The 20,960-nt window shown below is 36.1% G+C and overlaps 1 protein-coding gene across 5 annotated transcripts in view; it reads right to left on the reverse strand.

The window, feature by feature from the left end:
- UBR2 (ubiquitin protein ligase E3 component n-recognin 2) overlaps positions 1 to 20,960 on the reverse strand; it is a 118,057-nt gene that overhangs the window by 18,041 nt on the left and 79,056 nt on the right. For 3 of the 5 annotated variants that reach the window (XM_027601321.2, XM_027601318.2, XM_027601319.2), the window contains exons 22-36: positions 18,972 to 19,024; positions 17,919 to 18,021; positions 16,852 to 16,900; positions 16,292 to 16,446; positions 14,395 to 14,497; positions 11,986 to 12,095; positions 11,795 to 11,875; positions 11,283 to 11,461; positions 10,171 to 10,370; positions 8,076 to 8,169; positions 7,248 to 7,409; positions 5,654 to 5,757; positions 4,875 to 4,953; positions 2,379 to 2,527; positions 1,953 to 2,008 (exon numbers count right to left, since the gene is read on the reverse strand). In XM_027601321.2, coding sequence (XP_027457122.1) covers positions 1,953 to 2,008; positions 2,379 to 2,527; positions 4,875 to 4,953; positions 5,654 to 5,757; positions 7,248 to 7,409; positions 8,076 to 8,169; positions 10,171 to 10,370; positions 11,283 to 11,461; positions 11,795 to 11,875; positions 11,986 to 12,095; positions 14,395 to 14,497; positions 16,292 to 16,446; positions 16,852 to 16,900; positions 17,919 to 18,021; positions 18,972 to 19,024 — 1,677 coding nt within the window. Of the gene's footprint in view, positions 1 to 1,952; positions 2,009 to 2,378; positions 2,528 to 4,874; positions 4,954 to 5,653; positions 5,758 to 7,247; positions 7,410 to 8,075; positions 8,170 to 10,170; positions 10,371 to 11,282; positions 11,462 to 11,794; positions 11,876 to 11,985; positions 12,096 to 14,394; positions 14,498 to 16,291; positions 16,447 to 16,851; positions 16,901 to 17,918; positions 18,022 to 18,971; positions 19,025 to 20,960 lie in introns of those variants that run through there. The other 2 variants (XM_027601320.2, XM_027601322.1) reach the window with 2 other exon arrangements.

Genomic DNA, 20,960 nt, shown 5'->3' on the forward strand with positions numbered 1-20,960 from the left:
TTGAAGAGCCATCATAAAGAGGAGTCTGTTCGGGGCACTCTAACAGAGAGGAAGGCCTGGGAATTAGCATTTGGGGACTGGCAATGGTTCTGCCAGCTTGGACCATGGATGTGGGGATTGGCAGGAGGTGATGATGGAGAAACAAGTTAAGAAGTTTAAGAGATAGGGGCGCCTGGCTGGCTCAGTCGGTACAGTATGCAACTCTTGATCCTGGAGTTTTCAGTTTGAGCCCCACGTTGGGTACAGAGATTACTTAAACAAATAAACTTAAAAAAAAAAAAAGGTTTAAGAGATATAGTCACTGTTACTTTTTGGAGGAACCCTTTGATATTGTATTAGGAAAAAGATTCAGGGTAGAGACTGCTATAATAATCTAGGCAAGAAATGATATGAATCAAACAAGTAGGAGTACGAATGAAAGGGACGGGACAAATATACAGGAGAGGAGTTCAACAAAGTCTGCTGACCAACTGGATGGGTACACAGATTGTCTTTTTAATAATCAACAAATTACCAACTCTTATTTACTGTAGCAAAAAAAATCACAGCCAACTCTGATATATTTTAACATTATATCATATATCTTATAGTTAAGAACTACCATTCTGCTGATTTACTATAAAGGCACAATTCAGGACAGTTTTAATACCAGGTCTTACTTCCAGATATTCCAAGTCCAAAGTGGTTTAGGTTATTTCTATTTTTAAAAAGTTCCAAAGAGGATTTTAATGCACAACCCCTAGTTGAGTACCTCTGATACACAAACTATATTCTTTTTTTTTTTTTTTAAAGATTTTTTATTTATTTATTTGGCAGAGAGAGACAGCGAGAGAGGGAACACAAGCAGGGGGAGCGGGAGAGGGAGAAGCAGGCTTCCTGCAGAGCAGGGAGCTCGACGTGGGGCTCGATCCCAGGACCCTGGGACCATGACCTGAGCCAGAAGCAGACGCTTAAAGACTGAGCCACCCAGGCGCCCCCACAAACTATATTCTTTAAACCATAAAAAAGGGTCCTGAGACTCTAGTGTTTGCAGTGAAAACAAAAGTCAACAAATTAACTAGTTGTTGAGTGATCATACTGAACTGTATCCTCTATATTGGTTGTTTCTTGGTTAGGCTCTTACATCTGTGTTGTCAATCTTGGCACCTAAGAAATTTTTTTTTTTTTTTAAGATTTTATTAGAGAGCACAGGCAGGAGGAGCGGCAGGCAGAGGGAAAAGCAGGCTCCCTTCTGAGCGGGGAGCCCGATGCTGGACTCTATCCCAGGACCCTGAGATCATGACCTGAGCCAAAGGCAGCTGCTTAACCAACTGAGCCACCCAGGCATCCCCACCTAAGAAGTTTTTTAAAAAATATTAACGCCTGGGGCCTATCTCCAGAAGACTCTAATTTAATTGACCCATGTAGAGCCCAGGCATTTTTTAAACTCCCCATGTGATTCTACATGAGTAAAATTACATGATTTTGCTCTTAAGTGCACTTTTATGATTTTCAACTTGAAGAGCAGGCAGTGTATCACACTGACACTAACTACACAGTAAAAATTAGCAAGCTTTGTATATTCCTTCTTCATTCTTCTCAGTAGTAAATGTACTGTTTTGACATTAATCTGTACTTATTTACATATTGCTCATAAAAGGTAGTCAAATGTGTTGTTTTATATTTCTAATTATAGCATTAAAAATTCAAGAACAAGAACTGTTTTTAGTTTTTTTCCACTTTTCATGTGTTTAATCAGGATCTCTGGATGAGAAGAACTCAAACCTATTTAAAACAAAATCATGAAAAATTAAACAAACATTACTTCTTCACTATCATTACAGAAAATGGGTTTTACTATGAAAGGAGTGATGAACCTATGCTTACATAACCATTTCAGGTTTTTAAGATTAAAAAAGAACCACTGGATTTCTATTCCACCATTCCGTGAACCGAGTAAACGGACAACTTACCAGTCTGCAAGGCAAAGGACCAAATAATGGTTTATCTTCATCACTTAAAATTCTTTCTGCAGATTAAAAATGGTTAAGATGATAAATACACTGGATATTATGTACATCTGAAAGCCCAATACTGTCAGGTTTTGAAATCTTTAAGTCATTTCACAAGAATTAACTCTGAATGAAAAGTAAAATTGAAAACACATCCTCTCAACTGACAAGAAGCTATAAGCACCACCAAAATGAGTTCTCTGTTGCTGTGCTTAATTTATAAACTGTCAATCTAATATTTTGTCAGTATAGACTTTCTGCTTCAAGGTCTTTATTTCTCCAGATTATTGCCACTTTAAACATCTCATTTAAGTACAGGCTTCCACACATAATTCATGTTAGCACATGCTTGTGACTTAGAGAGAGACACAACTGTAAATCTCTTACCTATGCTTTGGATGGTGTATGCACAACTACCCCAACACATTATAGGCACACGGGGATCCTCCTCATTGGGATGAACCTTTAGTCCCACCTTATAAGTAGCAGTTCCAAATGTTGTTAGCATTTCTTTTATGCTCTCAGAATAAGGGTTCCTGAAGTGAACATGTATAGAATTAGCTCAAAACAATATGCTCGTGTTAATCAAATGGTTCAGTTTCTTAACAGCCATTTGCTATGTTGGAATTAAACCACTGAAACTATTTAAAAATAGAGTGTACAAAGCGGGAATTAAAGACATGCAAACTGTCTCTGCCTGAGAAGAGTTATACTTTATTTTGGTGGGCAGGGGTGAGGCCCAAGGCTGAAAACAAGCTATCTGGTGGAAGCCTACATAACAAAGGACCCCTGACCTCTTTCTCCATCTTAAGAACATTGGCAATGTATACCCACTGCCATAGATTTTAGTTTCTCCAGGGAAGAATCCTCTGGGGGAAGAAGCCATTTTACACACTGGCATTTGGGGATCCCAAGTAAAGACCGGTGGGGGCCTCATCATTTCCCCATGAAGTTCACAGGTCAGCAAGCTCCAGCTTGCTCACCAGGTATCCAAGGAGCTTCTGAGTGACTTATTCTTGAATAGCCACCCGAGGAACGGTAAACATTTAAGGAAAGAATCAAACATCAAAGAGATAAACCCAAACAAACTGGCAGAAACAAAGAATACAGGGAAAAGAGAGACAGTACAGAAACCAGCAAACTTGTGAGAAATTTAGAGGATTAGTCCAAGAGGGCCAACAGTGAGCTAACAGTAGGACTATCTCAAAGAACAGAAAAACCAAAAGAAGATTGTCTAAGAAACAGAAAACAATTTTCACAACTGAAGGACATGAATCTTCAAAGAGTCTACCGAAAATGTAGCAAAATGGATGAGGAAAAGATCCATATACCAAGGAACATTATAGAGAAATTTTTAGAACACTGGGAATTAAAGGGAAGATCCCAACAGTTTCCAGAAGTAATAGCTACAAAGGAATAGGAATCAGAATAGAGTTAATTTCTCAACAGATGTTACTTTCAAAATCTAGATGAAAAACTTCTTCTAACCTACAATTCTATACCCAAGCCATCAACCGAACCAATGAATAAATATTTTCAGACATGAAAATTTAACACCCAGGCACCCTTTCTTAGGAATCTGCTGAAGGGTGCACCTGTGCAAAACAAGGGAGTAAATCAAGAAAGAGCACAAAATGCGATGCATGGAAATATGAGGGGTATAGCCAGGGGAAGTCTCGGGGTGACAACTGTGCCTTGTCCTGATCAGTACAGGAGGACACAGGTTGCTGGGGGGGGGGGGGTTCCAGAACAGATCATCTGATGTATCTGAGCACTTTAAGAAAAGCTACTGCTAGACATCTGACAGATCTATTACCCCATGGGTGTCTGTGGGGGGAAGTAATACACACATAGAAAACCAAGTACATGAAAGATATAAGGTGATTATTAACCACCAAAAAGACAAAATTATATAAGGAAATAAAATCATAACATATAACTTCTATCAGTAGAGACAATCATAATGTAAAAATTGTCAACCAATTTAACTAAAAACTGAAATTACTTGGACACTGGTGAGGAGCAGTGGATAGGGCAGAGGTTAAGGGTTGAATTTTAAATTGCCAGTCAACAGAAAGAGAATGGTTTAAAAATGATAAATCAAGAGACAGTCAACTAAGCATTTTAATTAGATATATGGAAATGGCAGAAGAAATAAAACAGTATCATAGGACTCCTCCATGGGGAGGGAGATAGGGCATGTGGGAGGCAAAGGACCGAGATTTTTCTTGAGTTACTTAGTACATGCCAAGCATGGCATCCAACTGGCTTTACATACGTCATGTCACTTTATCTTCACAACACTGACAATGTAAATATCAGTACTCTCACTTTACAGATGAGGAAACTGAGGTACAGAGAGGTCAAGTAATTGGAAAAAAGTAGCACAGCTAGTAAGTAGTGGTGCTGGGGACTGAATCAAGCAGTTGCAGTTTGGCTCTATAATCTATACTATACTTTATAATTAATTTACTTAAAACAGGGCTGAAAATATTCTGGTTTTGATCCTGAATTACGAAGACACTGGTGGAGCCATCGCCAGAAATATGAAAGTCGGAAGGAAAGCACAGGACTTGGTGGGGAAGCTGAACAGTTTAGAATTAGATGTACTGATTAGCTGTTGCCGGGGAGAGCCAGGTGAGGGTAGAGCAGGGAGTCAGCAATGCAGACTAGGAGAGGTTGATGAGAGTAAAGCATGTCACATGGTTCTTTGTTTTTTATCAATACACCCACAATAAATATCATCATGTAATCCTTAAACCTCAGATTTCAAGATCAATGTCTTATAATATTTTGCTCCCTAGTTTGACAAATCACATTCTAACCACCTCATTTTTCATTTCAAGTGGAACAAGTTTGAAAGAAATCAAATAATATACTCACTTAGGATGAAAATCAGGCCTAAACCCTTCAGGGAGCTGCAATTCATGCAAATTTTCTGAATTCTTTGAAGAAGCAGTATCTAAAGAAATAAGCATTTTATATTATTATTCATCAGTCTACAGTAGTTCTGTAAATTTCAGTCATAAATTTCATTCTAAATACAGGTAGGTCAAAGAAATTAAAAAATTACAGGAAAGATTCCCATTTATAACTGTCCTAACGTACATTCGAAGCATGAGAAATACTACTGCTGATTGACCAAGGCACCTTTTGCAGTCAACTACGCTTTTCCTAATAGTATAGCCACTAGAACACAGCTAGGGAAGGTAAGGAGAGTATGCTATTTTGTTTTAATAAAAACCAATGACATAAATTCTGCTCAGACTGCTTTCCTGCGAGGTTGTTAAGGGCAGTACATATTTATGAAACTTGAGGAGTCTATGGTAATGCCAACAATAAAGTGAGTCAGCCCACCACAAACTAAAGCTGGCTCTGCAACACTCAGTTACATTCCCCCACCTCCAGAAGCTCTTCAATAAAATGGGGGAATAAGTGAGAAGTATTTATTATAAACTTCACATAAGCTTGTATGTTTTTCAAGGAATAAGGAATGCTGTAGTAAAGTCAAAATTAGTTCATTAAGACAAAGAAAATTAGAGTAAGTCAAATTTTAAAAATGAGAGGTTTCACTTTTAAAATAGTCTTAAACAACTTCTTCTGGAGCTACATTTTCCAACGATCTCAGACTTTAGGGGAAAAATGAACTTATGAGAACTTACTAGGAGTACTTTCTTCTTTCCTAAGAACCTGTAATGCTTTTATTTGCTGAGAGATTGTTCTAATCCACTGAGTCAGTTTTGGTTGGTCTGAAATATTAAACCTGCTAGAGAAGATGATAGAGACTGTTTAGTATTCTGTTGCTGCTGCTTAGTTTAAGATACAAAAAGACTCTAAATGCTCATGGGCATAGTAATTTAAACATACTTCAAATATTAAAAAAAAAAGCTAGGGGAAAATCTGGTACCTTATAAAAATAATAGATATTTGCCAGTGGAAATGAAAAGATATTTGTTACTATGAGGCTAATATTATTTATTAAAAATTTCACTTTTTTCCCAGTACTGGAGTTTTAATAATATTAAAATTCTAAGAAATATTAATATTTCTTAAACAATCACAGCACCACCACTAAGATTTATTATTATGTGACACTCAGTAAAAGCATTTTACAGTACTAGACTTAATCCTCAAAATACTCTTATGTAATAGGTTACATTATTTTCCCCATTTTACAGATGAGGAGACTGAGGTTTAGAGCTATGTAACTTGACTAAGACTACATAAAAGGACAGATCTGGCATTCAAACCCAGTTATATCAGACTCCAAAAAAACCTGTGTTCTTCATGACTATGATGTAATTGACCTTCATGGGAAAAAAAAACAAAAACAAAAGTGATGTGTGAAACACAACAAAGGTAATTTTTTTTTCTTCTTATATGCAGTGAGTCCTTAATCTAACAATGATTAATTTATCAGTTCAAATGCAGATGTAAGTCACCATGATTAAAAAGCATGAGCTTACACTCAAATCTACTAGTGTTTTAAGAAGATTTTGTGGTAGGATAAACTGAGACACCATAGTTTGAATTCCTAAAACTGAAGAGAAAAGAACTTTGCTTTGAGTTGAATCCAAATAGCACAAAAATTAATAGATGATTTATATTCACAAAACTTAAATTAGGATTTGTGCATGTAAGGTAGATAGCATAATTCTAAACTGAGATATAAAAACCAGCTTTGAATAGCAACAGTATCAAATTCATATTTGAAACGAGAATGTCCAATACTTCTATTAACTAGAAGCATCCTAGAAATTTGAAATAACATAAAAATAACAAAAATCTTCCATTTTAAAAACATAACAGATTTTCATTTTTTTGGCCCAACCCCTGAGGGTATTACCAGCCAGTAAATTGTAAAAAATTCTATTTGTTAGAATATTCAATAAATTCAGTTTAAGTAGCTCCTCCACCCCCTATCAATTTACTGAACATACCTTGTAAAGTATGAGGAAGATATTTAAAGTAGAGTCCTAGGACTAAAGGAGATCGTTTTCATAAACACACAGGAATTTTACACCTTCTATAATGTATACAGATGACCAAGAAACTATTAAATTTTGTCTTGTTCCTTTCTAAGAACCAAAGTTGCATTTCACAGGTCTACCAGAAGAAATGATTACATGAAAAAAAGTAACTGGAAAACATTATGTGATTATCTAGAGTGATTTCTTCCCTCTCTGGTTTATCATCTCATTATCTTCAAAGGAAAACTACTGCTTAAATACAAAGGTTTTATGGGCCCAAACTTACCTGTTAAAAATATTTCGTGGAGGCAGCAGCAGAGGAATTACAGTATTACTCAAGCACTCACAGAGGGGACAAAGGAATTCTCCATTTTCCACATCGTAGCTGGTATGTAAGCGCAATCTCTGTTGCCTTCGCTGTTCTTTAGCTTGAACGGAATCAAAATACCTTTACAATTAGAGAACATGAGGTATCAAAAACAACGGTAATTTTTCTCAATGAGAGCCACAAGCTTCAATGTTTTAACTAATTTGTTTCCACAATACAAGAATTAAAATCTTCACATTTCTTGGTCCCAGTGCTGTCTTGTCACTTTCCCAGGGTCGGTGGCTATTTGCTAGCAGAAGTGCATGATCACTGAATAAGCACAGTGCTAAGATAATAGCATTGATTTGTTGGTTTTGCAGGAGAATAGAAAGCACAAAAGTAGAACAAATTTGAGGTTATCCCATCTTAGATCGGGGAGCCAGGACAATCTCAGGAAGTAACAAGGCAAGTACTAATACCTTTAGAGTCAAGAGTGAACACCCTGGGAAGACATCACTCATCTAGGGTTTATGCCACCGTAAAAATCTTTTTCTTTGTTCAATTTGTTAGCTAATACAGATCCCCACATTAAAAGATATATATGATATACTATGAAGTTTCTAAATTACTCCTTTAACATGTATGACAAATCAGCTCAATTTTGTTATTAGCAAGTGATATGCAGGTTTTTCTTCAGCATCTCTAGTTCTTTCTCTCTTTTTCTAGAATGAAATATCCTTTATTTAGAAAGTTAATTTTGAACCTTCGGATAAGCTTCTCTTGACTAATATTAAGAATATAAATTACCTTTGCCAACAATGGGCATGCATAATGTGCCCACAGCTACCAGTGTGTGTTCCGCAAGACAGATCAGGGTGCATGAATAATGGATCATATTTTTCTGCATTACAAAACAAACAAACAAAAAAACAAAACAAAACAAAAAACCAAGCAATTAATCTTCCTATAATAAATGTACAACTTTAAATTGTGAAATCCTTGATAAGGGGTTGTAAACTTGAAATGAAAGGCTAGTTTATTCCTTCAAGATATCAGTAATTTATGCAAGACCCTGGATTATTCAGAAAGCAGGACTCTCTAATTTTTATTATCCTGAGCAAATGAAACATCCCTGAATTGTTAACTGAAACTGGAATTCTGTATTATGTATATCTACTCTTTTGAACATTCCATGCTTTCAGGGCACTGAGAGACTCCCATTCCTTCCAAAAGCCCCAAACTTGTTAAGAGGGATATCCTTCACGGGGCTGCCTTTAATACTTTAGGGAGCTGGGTCATAATATCTGCAACAAAAAAGGTGTTTTGGCAATAATGGGGTGCCCCCTAAAGAAGATTCTGCCTAAAGACACTCATGCAAAGAGCAGTCACAATCACTGTACCAGAGCCAAAGTGGGAGCAAAATGTCCAGGACAGCAGCCCAGATGGGAAAAAATAATTAATTTGGACAGTCTTCTGTCCTGGTGCTAATTTTTTATATTCAAAAGAGATGAAAACATGAAGACAAATTAAGATGGGTGCTTGGCTTTTCAGAATTTTTTGAATTCTCTACATAAATTAGTATGATCTTAGAAATTCGTAACATTTTATAAAGAATTACTCGTTTCATTTTGCTTTATATACTACAACAGTTGCAAGTGTCATAGCATAAAGAAAATCTTTCCAGACATAAGCTGTGAAAGCATTTGGAAAACCTTCTTATGGCCAAAATAACTAAATAAAATTGATAACTTTAATCTTTGGCCTGGAATGAAATCTATAAAATGCTGAGTTCAAATGATCATTTTTTAAGATGAAGCAGACCAATCTTTCTCAACTAGGTGCTTGACAGCCACACTGTGAAGACTTTCCTTATGGAGAAAAGGCTATCCTACCAGTGGGTTTTCAATTCTACGATGTAAAAGGTACTTGCTAAATAAGTGCTTTGGAAATTAAGACACAGTTCCCACTCTCAAGAAGTTTAATGGAATTGTTGAGGCATATGCACATATAAACAAGTCTTAAGAGTAGAGATATTAAAGTGTCTGTGGTGGAAACTATAATGTGCAGCTTAGATGCCCCTGGAGGAATAATGATTCACTCCCTCTCCTTAGCAGCTGGAAGAGGGCACTTCACCGATATTCTTCAAGTGGCAACTGCTTCGCTCAAAGTCACACATCTTTGCAGGGGTGGCCCACAACCAGTCACTGATCAGTGTTGGGGTTTAAAGACCCAATTCCCCTTGCTCTAACGCAGGACACCTCCGAAGGGCCATCTAGCTCCAGAGTTCCAATGGGGTGCAATGAAGCCTTTGGGGGATTGCATTAAAGCTCAACTTCTCCCTTTGCCCAAACCTGCTCCCTTCCTCTCCATTCCACACATGTTGATTCCAAGGCTCTCCCAAATAAATGTCCTGCATGGTAATCTCTATTTTAAGAGTCTGCTTTCCGGGAAACCATATCAGTAATATTGTCACTACCTTGTATCAGAATCTGGCTCAAGGACTACTTTTCACATAGGTAACTCACACAACTGTTCCCAAGAGATCCCACTTTGGATCTATCCAGGAGACAAAATTATTATTATTTCAGTGTGCCAACTAATTATTAGGACTTTACAAGTGTATCAAAGAAGGGGAAAGATTGTTAGGTATCAAGTATGTTAATGCTGTATCACAAAGAAAAGCTTTCTTTTGAATCCCTGTTATTTACCAGTTATTGAATTCAATTCATAACTGATACTTAACTTTCTGGAGTGTTTCCACATCTGTCAACTGGAAAATTCTGTCTAAGATAGCTGCCTAAGATACCACCAACCCTCTGGAGTTATTATTAGCTTAATAAAACTTCGTGCCACACTGAGTGACAGTCATTAAGAGGGAGGAGAGGATCTAGCTATGACTTACCTGGATCCTGAATGAATTTACTCCTGTTTTTTGATAATACAGTTGATCTTTGAACAAATGCTGCCAGAACCATTGCCTTGCTCTCCACCTTCACCTCTTGCTCCTCTTGACACAATATACAGGTAACAAACTGTCTCTGTTCAGGGACCTGAGTTTGTGCTGGGCCCAATGCTGTAAGTGCCATATCTGAAACCACAGGGCTGCAATAAAAGGGTGCAAGTTTTATTAATGAGCCTAAGAAGCTTCCATTTAATCATAAAACAGCAGACTTTAGGTATGTACATATTCAACACATGTGGTTTTGATGATCTGAACTGGCATTCATATATATCAAAACCATCTCCTGTAATCCTCACAGCAATCCAATATGCAACACAGAAGCCAAACACTCAGGTAACTGAGCCTAGTGCACTCATTCTTTTTTAAGATTTATTTATTTATTTATTTGAAAAAGAGAGAGCAAGTGAGTGAGCGGGAGAGAATCTCAAGCAGACTCCCCACTGAGCACGGAGCCTGACACAAGGCTGGATCTCACGACCCTGAGATCATGATCTGAGCCAAAATCAAGAGTTAGATGCTTGGGCGCCTGGGTGGCTCAGTTGGTTAAGCGACTGCCTTCGGCTCAGGTCATGATCCTGGAGTCCCGGGATCGAGTCCCACATCAGGTTCCCTGCTCAGCAGGGAGTCTGCTTCTCCCTCTGACCCTCTTCCCTCTTGTGCTCTCTACCTCTCATTCTCTCTCTTTCTCAAATAAATAAATAAAATCTTTAAAAAAAAAAAGTTAGATGCTCAATGAACTGAGCCACTCAGGTGCCCCTGTGCACTCATTCTTTTATGAACGTCAAGGGTGTTCTGTGTGAGCGTACACATACTATCTCATTTTGAGTGTACACATGGTATCTCATTTACAGTCAGAGATATACTCATAAACATATACTAATAAACTCAAATTCTAAGAGTAATTCCTCTAATTGGAGGTTGTAAAATTTACCTACCAACCCTTCTAAATCACTTTAAGATTAAAAGTGTACTTAATAAGGGAAAAAAGCAACATCTTTCCAGTTGAGAACCAATGGTCAAGAGATTAAAAAAATGTTGATTATTTTTTTTACCTATTATCAAGAGCAGCAGAGGTAGAGGCATCCAGTTCTAATGTCTGCTGAAAGAGTTCTTTGTTCTCATCAATAAAGTGCCGCTGCATCTCAGACATCTGAGCCATGATCTTTTCTCTGCGCAGTCTGGCAATCTCAGCTTTTCTCTTCCTCTCAGCTTTGTCTTTGTCTCTTGAACTCTAAAAGTATGCTTCATTTAATTAGACCATTAGATGCCAAATGCACATTTCTTCCCCCAAAGCAGAACTACCTTTAATGTAAATACTAATTAAAAACTATTTTATAATCTCACTTATCTAAACAAAAGGTTTTTTAAACCTGTTTTTAAAAAAAAAAAAAGAACAGGCAGAGCAAAAAAAAATTTGCTACAACAAACAAAGATAAATAGTGGCACGTTTTCTGGAATTCATTTTTGTGAATAATATCGACTACTGACTTATTACAGATAAATTCAAATGTTTGTAGTGAACTTGCTACAATCCTTCAGTAGGACCACACTTTGCTTCTTATACCTCTTCCATTATGGTTCCTTCAGTCTCTGCCACGGGACTGGCGGATGAACTCTCTCTTATCTTCTTAATAGTGTTAAAAGTCTATGACAAAAAGTATCAGTTATTTGGAAGCTATGAAATATTATCAAAATTTAAAGATAACAAACATTGAGTGTTTCTCACAAAAAGCAGAGTGATGCTGGAAACTGTACCTTTAATATCCACCTAATCATATCTTTGTGGACATCCAGGTAGGGAGCGTTCTGTAGTGTTTCCAGCATAGCCAGTATGCTAGGGGAGTTGTTTGGTGCTTCACCAGGTTCTAAGGCAGAAAAAAATAAAAGGCACAATAACAACAGCTAACATTTCATAGTGCTTATTACTATGCACAAGAAGATAAGGTTGCTTATAACATCATCTGCCCATGATTTAATTATAGTTCTACTTATTAGAGGTTTTTCAATACTTCTTGAGAATGTGATGTATCTGTACTTTATAAACAAGTTAACAACTAGAATGCTTTAATCATTCAAAACGAACATCTTACACCAAATGATTAATTTAACATAGCCTTTAGCTATTAAATAAAAACCCAGCTAAAACGTCTACCTGAGATTTTACAAAGTCTAAGAAATGAACTGGATTTACAGGGGGCGTGTGTGTAAAAATATATCAACTTATTTTCCTTTTAACAAAACCTAGATTCCATTTTGGGGTGCATGGGTGGCTCAGTCAGTTGAGAGTCTGCCTTCAGCTCAAGTCATGATCCTGGGGTCCTGGGATCAAGCCCTCCGTTGGGCTCCCTGCTTGGCCGGGAGCCTGCTTCTCCTTCTCCTCACCCCTTGTGCTCTCTCTCGCTCTCTGTCACTATCTCTGTCTCTCTTAAATAAATAAAATCTTTATAAAAATTTAAAAAAATGCATTTCTTCCTCTGTAAGTTATTTCTTTGAGGAAAATACATACAAGTCAAGTCCAGAGTCTCGAGAGTACACTTAATCTAATGTTAGCTAATTTAGTTTTATAGTCGGAAATGTCCAGTTATTGGTTTTCTTGGTTTAAGTGCTGTCATTTGGGCAAAATATTCCTAAGAGGGGAAGAGACTGAACTATGTGATCGTTAATATTCTTTTAGATCTCAAGTTCTGTGGCTATAGTTTAGGGATCTGACTCTAAACAGTGTGTTTTAGTTATATAAAATGTTTAAAGAGAAATATGAGGAATGTCTAGAGAAAATGATGATTGTTGAAAGAAAGAGAGAGAGACAGAGAATCTGGGATTGTGTAGTGATGAGTGGATGAAATCAGGGAGTTTTCGGGTTGGTTATCCTGAAGTAAAAGCGCTGGAGATGAAGGTGGCAAGAAGAGACAACACTAACCCACAGGAAGAACTACTGCCAGAGAAAAGAATAGGGAAAGGCTGGCACCTAAGAACACGGTTTTCAGTGGGGAAAGGCAGTTCCCCTCTTCCTCCCACTTTCCTGGGTGAGGATAAAAAGGGGAAGAATAGAGATCTAGCAGCAAACAAGATCATATTATCCATTATACTACCTATAATGGGTCATACTACACACTATACCGACTGCTGTAACTCCTAGTACACCACCATTAACTCATTTAAATATCTCAGCAAATGGTTGATTGCAGGTCTGGGGCAGGGAAAGTGTAAGATGAGCCTGCGGTGTCTTTTGTGCCAGAAAGCAAGGTGGTGCTCAAATACTAATGGGCTTGGGTCAAAAGGGCAGTGAAGCAAATTGAACAGACTCCCACCGACCAAAATTGGCAGTTTGAGCGTCAAAAAGAATCTTTTTTTTTTTTTTTTAAGGAATCTTGATCATATGTGACTATAAAACACAGAATAAAAACCCAAGAGTAATATTAAAAACAAAGCACAACAATCCTAAGCAAACAAAAAAGATTCACAGTTGTCACCACTGAAGGCAATCAGACCAACTGCTTGTTGTGAAAATCAGTAGAGGAAAAGCTTTTCTTTATAGGTGAAATATGGCTAAAACAAATGGTTTAAAAAAGTATGCAAATATTAAAGCAAATACAGCAAAATACTAACTACTGAATCTAGGTGGTAGGTGTATGGATGTTTACTGTATCAACTCTTGCCTGTATGTTTAAAATTTTTAATAAAAAGCTAGAAAAAAAGTCTCCTGGTCCTCTAAAAAGTCACATTACTTTATATGAAAAATGATAATTTAATCCTCTATAGCTAATTTTCTTAACCGACTGAGCCACCCACGTACCCCTATAGCTAATTCTCTTATTTTCAATATGTTTTTATAAGATAACAGCAATAATTTAAAAGTGAAATTCTGATAGCATACTTTGTGTTTTTAGAGCATATCCGAGAATTTAAATGTATGTGCTATATTGATTTCAAGCTAAGGGCACCTCATTAATGTTCTCAGTTTATGAATTTTAAGTATGCGTAGTCCCTAAGTATTTTTATGAAAATACATCAGGATCTCATATAGTACCTTTAAGACATAAATACATATAACTTCAGAAATCTGGATTTACTAAAATTTATTTAGAATCTCTATGAGCAAATAAGAGGTTATATATTTAAAATCACTAGTATCTTGCATTAATTTAGTAAAAAGTGTATACATACTTGATATCTTCTGAGTGAAGGTAAATGTTACTACATGCTCTTCCGTGACACTGTCTAAATGCTGTTTTTCTTCTTGTAGTGCCATTCCAATTAAATGTAACACCTTGAATAGATGTTTTATAACTTTTAGTAAATCAAAAATCAAGTACATATTTTTATAAGCAAAAACAAAAAAATTCACCATTGAAAAAAGATAAAGCAAACTACTAAAAAGTGCAATAAAAAACAATTCGAAGTACTAATTTTTATTAAATTCAAACTCTAAATATCATTTTCTAATAAAAAATACTCAGTAAGGAAACAAAAATTTCCATGCCAGCTACAAAGAAAATTCAACTGCATATTCTTAGGGTAAGTTCATATACATCCCTACACTATAGTCTTTAAAAAAAATCTTCTAAGAACCAGCGGCCAAATAATTAGAGCTGAAAGCATCTATCATGTAATGATCTAGTCTATAATACTCTCTAATTACATTTCTCTAAGGACTAAAAATCTTAATCATCTCAGAAAGATACATACTTTCATCTCTAATGCCACGTAATTTATGAAGATGTTTACAGTTATTCCTTATGTCTCACAAAAAATTCCCTACTTCTCAGGAAATATAAAATGATTTTTATTTGCATTTTTATTGCCCTTATCCTGCTCCCCAAATTCTGGAAGGAGATACCTGTGTGTTGTCTCTGTTTCCCCACATAAAGAACTACTGTGGCTGTCAGAGACTTGGATGAACTAGGTTAGCTTGAAGGACACGAAATAAATGTACACACAAAAGGTAAATGCTGTTCACTCCTTTTTTTCTCCTCCATCATTTCCCACAAATCTTTTGCTCACATAACACTGATAGTCTCTAGTAGACCACAGCTCCACGCTTTTACATTTTAAGTGTCTGTTTATAAATGGGAGGGGGCTGTAAGTGTACACCTATCTTAGCCAATGAGACAACTTGAGGCTGCTAAGACAATGGAAAGAAAAATAGCTTTGGAAGAAGGCTCTGGAAGAATGCCTTCTTTCTTTCTTTTTTTAAATTAACATATAATATATTATTTGTTTCAGGGAATGCTTGCTTTCATTTGCATCCTTGTTTCACAGTTTTCAAGCTAACATGCCTTCAGGGAATCAGTCTGAGCCCAATTTCATCTTTAAAATGGAAAAAAAATAGCTTCCCTTTAGAGTTTTGAGAACTGCAAATATTGTATGGATGTAAAAGTACCTACCACAGATTAAGGTACAGAGTAGGCTAATTCTATTAACTGAACAATTACTATTACATTACTTAGTAGTTGAGTAACATGGACAAGTTAATTGAATCTCACTGAAACCTGACTTCCTCATCTATATAATGGAAAAAGTTGTATCTACCCAAACGGGTGTTGTGTGAATTCAATGAAATAAACAATTCAAGAATAACTCACATCAAAAAAAAAAAAAAAAAAAAAGGAGTAACTCACATCAAAGCTATAAACTAAAATACAAACAAGGTTCTACACATGCCCCTTATTAGCTACAGTCTCTGAGTTTCAATTTCTTCAATCGTAAAATATAGATACTGATGAACCCACAGGTTTTTTGAGGGGATTAAATAAAAAAACATGTTAAAGATAACACATTATACAAATATCAGAGTACTACATAAACAAAGACATATTATGAACCATCAATGAGAGGAAGACTAGCCAACAAAACCAAGGTAATCACAACCAAGTGGTATAAGAAAATATCTGCCCAGCTATCATTTTCATTGTCAGACACAAAAGTAGTAGCAATATTATATTTCAAATTAAGCTAACGCTACATTTTGCGCTAAGTTGTTTGTGTATAGATATTGACAAGACTATTTTGGCTTTTACTAAAAAGGCACTAAAATATAAATAATAAATGTTTTCAAACCTACCCTTTGCAGCATGGACTCAGACCAGGCATATCCGTTATGTTCTACAGCCCACTGCAGGACTGTCCTCATGATGCACAACATCACATCTGACTGCAAAATGTTTACCAGACTTGCAAATAGAGGGCAGAATGGAGGCAAAACTGGAGGTGGAAGTGCTGAAAATAAGGTTATTACTGGTTTCTTTTGTAGAACATGCTTAAAAAAAAAACAAACCCTATCTTTTGATAGTCTTCACTCAAAGAATATTCATTAACACATATCTTAAAGCTATATTTTACCTTCTCAAAGTCAAATGCATAAAAACAGCTACATTAATAGTAGCAGTACAAAGGAAAGTCTTTCTTTTCCCTAGAAATGTCCTAGGATCTGAGATAAATCCATTAACCCAGAGGTGACTCAGTATAGCCTATTTCTGTATTTGCATATTTATCAGTCTTTTGAATGTTCACTGGGAAAACATACATTTAAATCTTCCACTTCACCAAGGATAATCATCATAGTCAAAAGAAAGCATTTAACAAGTAGAAGAGACAAGAGATTTTTAGAAAGATTAAAAATACCTGTATCCTCTCTGTTTTGTCTTTTCAATTTCCGTTGAGCTTCCTCTGCCTAATAAAAAAGAAATTTGGACAGGGAATTAGTAATACACAACAACCTAATATCCAAAACACTAAGTTAATCTTTGCCGTATTATCTTCTGATTTTAGAAGATATTTACCCTTAGTTTTATAATGCCTCCCCCCAGCCTCCAAATGACACATCAAGGTTATTTTTTTCCCCCACTACTCACCCCCACCAAGCCCCAAGGAGTTCTTTCCTATTTTAAAACGCAGGGGAAACGTACAAACCAAACCAAAATGTTATTTAGGCTTAAGCTCTATGACATGCATCTAAAACTAAACAAAACTTCATGTTTAAGTTTAATAATGCCGTTTACAAAAAAGTATCTGAAGGGTAGACTGCTGGAGCACCTGGGTGGCTCAGTGGGTTAAGTGTCAGGCTCTTGATTTCAGCTCAGGTCATGATCTCAGGATCATGAGATTGAGCACCATGTCAGGCTCTGTGCTCAGTGGGGAGTCTGCTTGAGATTCTCTCCCTGTCCTTTTTCCCCTCCCTCCCACGTGTATGTGCAGTCTACCTCTCTCTCAAATAATAAATAAGTAAATCTTAAAAAAAAAAAAAAGCGGACTGCTAGAAACAAAACTTAGCCAAGAATCATGAGGAAAATTCCATAAATTAGTATGGAAAAGCATAATATTAAGTAGTAGCAACTCTGAAACGAGCCTAAAATAGTTTAACTGATTATTGTACAAGCTGACAATTTGTCTTCAAAAGCCAATAAAATACAATTATATATGTAAGGTTTATGTATATAATTATATAGATCTTATGTATGTATGTAGCATACATGGTGGTGGGGGGAACCCAAAAATGTTAGGTGGTGATATTTTAGGTAATCTATACTTTCTTCATTATACCTTTTTATATTTTTTCAAATTTCCTACAATAAAAATGTATCCTTTTTCAATCTCTGAAAAGCAGTAAAAGTTGTTTAGGAAAAACCAACCAAATCAAGAAAAAAACAAACAAAGTTCTTCCCCAGTATACTTTTTATTTTCCCATTTACCTTGGACTGCTCTGCCCTTGAAAAGTGATAGAAATACAAATTGAAATCTTTGGCACACTCTGGTTTCAGTTCGTACATGCCTCGTCCTGTTAATCCGGGTTTTCTATGGGAAAAAAAGTCCTTAAAATATTATTACTAAAGTCATACCCTAATTTATGAGACAGTCTTAGATAACAGAATAAAAAAGCAGAGCTGTCATTTACTGCTGATGAACGTAAACTGGTACTATTTTCTGTGGGTTAATTTGGTAATCTACATCCAACGCTCTACATGTATCATTTTATCTGACACATCCACTTTGAATTTATCCTAACTGGACAGGTGAATGTGATGGTCATTGTGATGATTCAAAGTCTAACAACAGGGAATAGGTTACACACCTTATGACACCTCCACACAGTTGAACATCATGAAAAGTGGTAATAATTTCTAAATTTTGACATATAAAGATGTCTCTGGTAAGTTCTACCAAGTGGAAAAAAGTAGGTACAATTTTAAGGTTTAGGGAATTATATATATGTATTTTTTTCTGTATTTTCTCTAAAAGCATGTACTGTATCTTTATAATCAACAAAAACAAAGACATTACTGTTGGGGTGGGAGCAAAGAAAAAGCAGGATTGAGGAACTGCCTCAACAGGTTCAGGGGGATCAACTAGTTTACCTACCAGTAGGGCAACACACTGGCCACTAGAGAGTGAAGGCAGTACTGAGAGGCCATCTTACAACTCAGGAGGCACATTCAGATGGAAACAAAGAAAGCAGTTTTGGGAAAACTCAATGCATTGACTTATGTCACCCGCTCAGTTTAATGTCAATTATCTGAAATGATCAGGAACACTGGTTCTGAGCACAGTGAAAATTCTCGTAAACCAATTTAGGTTGCTGAGTGCAGAGCTATATCAGAAGAGTGAAATGACAGAAATCTAGTTCAGAACTATGTATCTGAAAATGCTGTCACTCTCTGAAAGCAACAATTTCATTCTCAGTTCCATCAAAGGAAACACTAAGAAAAATTAATATATAAAAAAAATTGAACAGGAAGTAAACTCACTTGAAATGGGCAACTGCTTCAATTACACCTTCCATGCCAGTCTCCTTGTTCTCCTAACAGTACGAGAAACAAGTAAGTGTGTTTCATGTTAACAGTACCTGCTAGCACTTTGAACATTGCGCTTTTCTCTCCTTAGGCCTTACATAGCAACCCTATGAAGCAGATATACTATTATCCCAATTTTTACAGATGAGGATTCCACAGTAAACATAATTATTAATATATAACCAGGGAAACTTATTTTGTAAGCTAACATGCATTCAGACTCATATGATTAAAAACAAGTCACTACCATATGGATTCAAGGTGACAGCTTTCAAAAGGAATTAAAAACACAAAGTACACATAACATTTAAATAAAATTTATGTAAGATATTTATACTATTTTATGAAAGTGACACTGATTCCTTATCTATGTTTAGTAAAACAGCATTTCCTAAATCATATCCCAATCATAAAAAGATGTTAACAGGAACTCTGATTAAAGAATTCTCTGGTCAAAGATGTTTGGTAAATATAGTTGCCATCACTTTGTACAAGGTGTACTTTAAAATGCTGTTTGAGATTATAATCTTGGGGCGCCTGAGTGGCTCGGTTAAGTGTCTGACTCTTGATTTCGGCTCAGGGTATGATCTCAGGGTCCTGGGATCGAGCCCCGTGTTGGGCTCTGTGCTGGACATGGAGCTTGCTTGAGATTCTCTCTCTCCCTCGGCCTCTCCTCCCACCCCCAAATTATATTCTTCTTTATTCTAAAATCTAAGTGAAACTGTAATTGCTTCCTCACCTAACAACTCAGGATTCATTTCCTGTATTAAAAAGTACAAGTAATTTTTATCCTGACTAGATATTTAGTGATATTAAGAAATTATTAATTATTGTTCTTTTATTATGGCATATGGATAGATAGGTTTTTCTAAAAGTCCTTTTAGACCAGTTTCTCAACCTTGGCACTTATCTGCTGGATCAGATAAATCTTTGTTGTGGGGGGTCTGTCCTGTGCATTGTGGGATGTTTAGCTTTATCTCGGGCCTCTGCTCACTGGATGCCAGGAGTACTACACAACCCTGCCCCAAGCAGTGACACTGCCAAATGTCTCTGGGGGGCAAAAGTGTCCCTGGTTGAGAACCACTGTTTTAACACATATACAGCTCTATTTATAGATGAAATGGTAAGCCTCGTATTCTGGTTTTTTGGTTAGAACAACTCAGCAAAATAAAATTCTGGCTTATTGTTGCACAACATTGTTTCACATACATATCAAACAGGTCAAAAAACTCCCCAGCAACTTCATATACAAAAAAGGAAAAAAAAATCTTTCATCTCTGGCCTTAACCATCTCATATAAACCAACTACTTATATTATAGCTAAGCACATACACAAAAAAAGTTACCAGAATGCTTGGAATAAGACTTTTTTTTTTTAAACAAGATTTTTTTTTTTCTCCTTTAAAATGATAATGAACATGGTCACATCACAAGTAAAGTCAGAAGTAGGACAGAGAATGCTCTGAAGGCTGGTTTGGTCATCCGAGATCATTAAAATGGCTTACCACTACCAATGTGTAAAAAATATAAAATGTAAATAAAAAATAGAAACAAAATATCCTTTTAAGGTACTTTTAAGGAAAAAAGCAGGGCCTTGGAAGTTTTGGTTCTTTTTTCCTCCCCTGTGGCAAACTCATTTTGTGATTTTGGTTGGGTGGTGGAGATTGTGTGTCATCTGTGGGTAAACCTGGTATTCTTAACAAAATAATCCAGTGGGGGTGCAGAGATTTGTGGTTGGGGTATAGATAAAACAAGACTGGTTGAAACTGGTGATGGGTTCTGTTACACTATGTTTTCTATTTCTATAGATATTTGAAACTTTTCATAATATAAAGTTTAAAGGAAGTATTACTATGCAACAAATACAGGTTTAAATCCCAGAAGAATGAACATTAAGGTTGAAAGTTTTGATCTATGTTTCAAATCTGGGGAAACATTTTGAAA

Source organism: Zalophus californianus, chromosome 7, assembly GCF_009762305.2.
Source record: "Zalophus californianus isolate mZalCal1 chromosome 7, mZalCal1.pri.v2, whole genome shotgun sequence".
In the NCBI taxonomy this organism is placed as follows: domain Eukaryota; kingdom Metazoa; phylum Chordata; class Mammalia; order Carnivora; family Otariidae; genus Zalophus; species Zalophus californianus.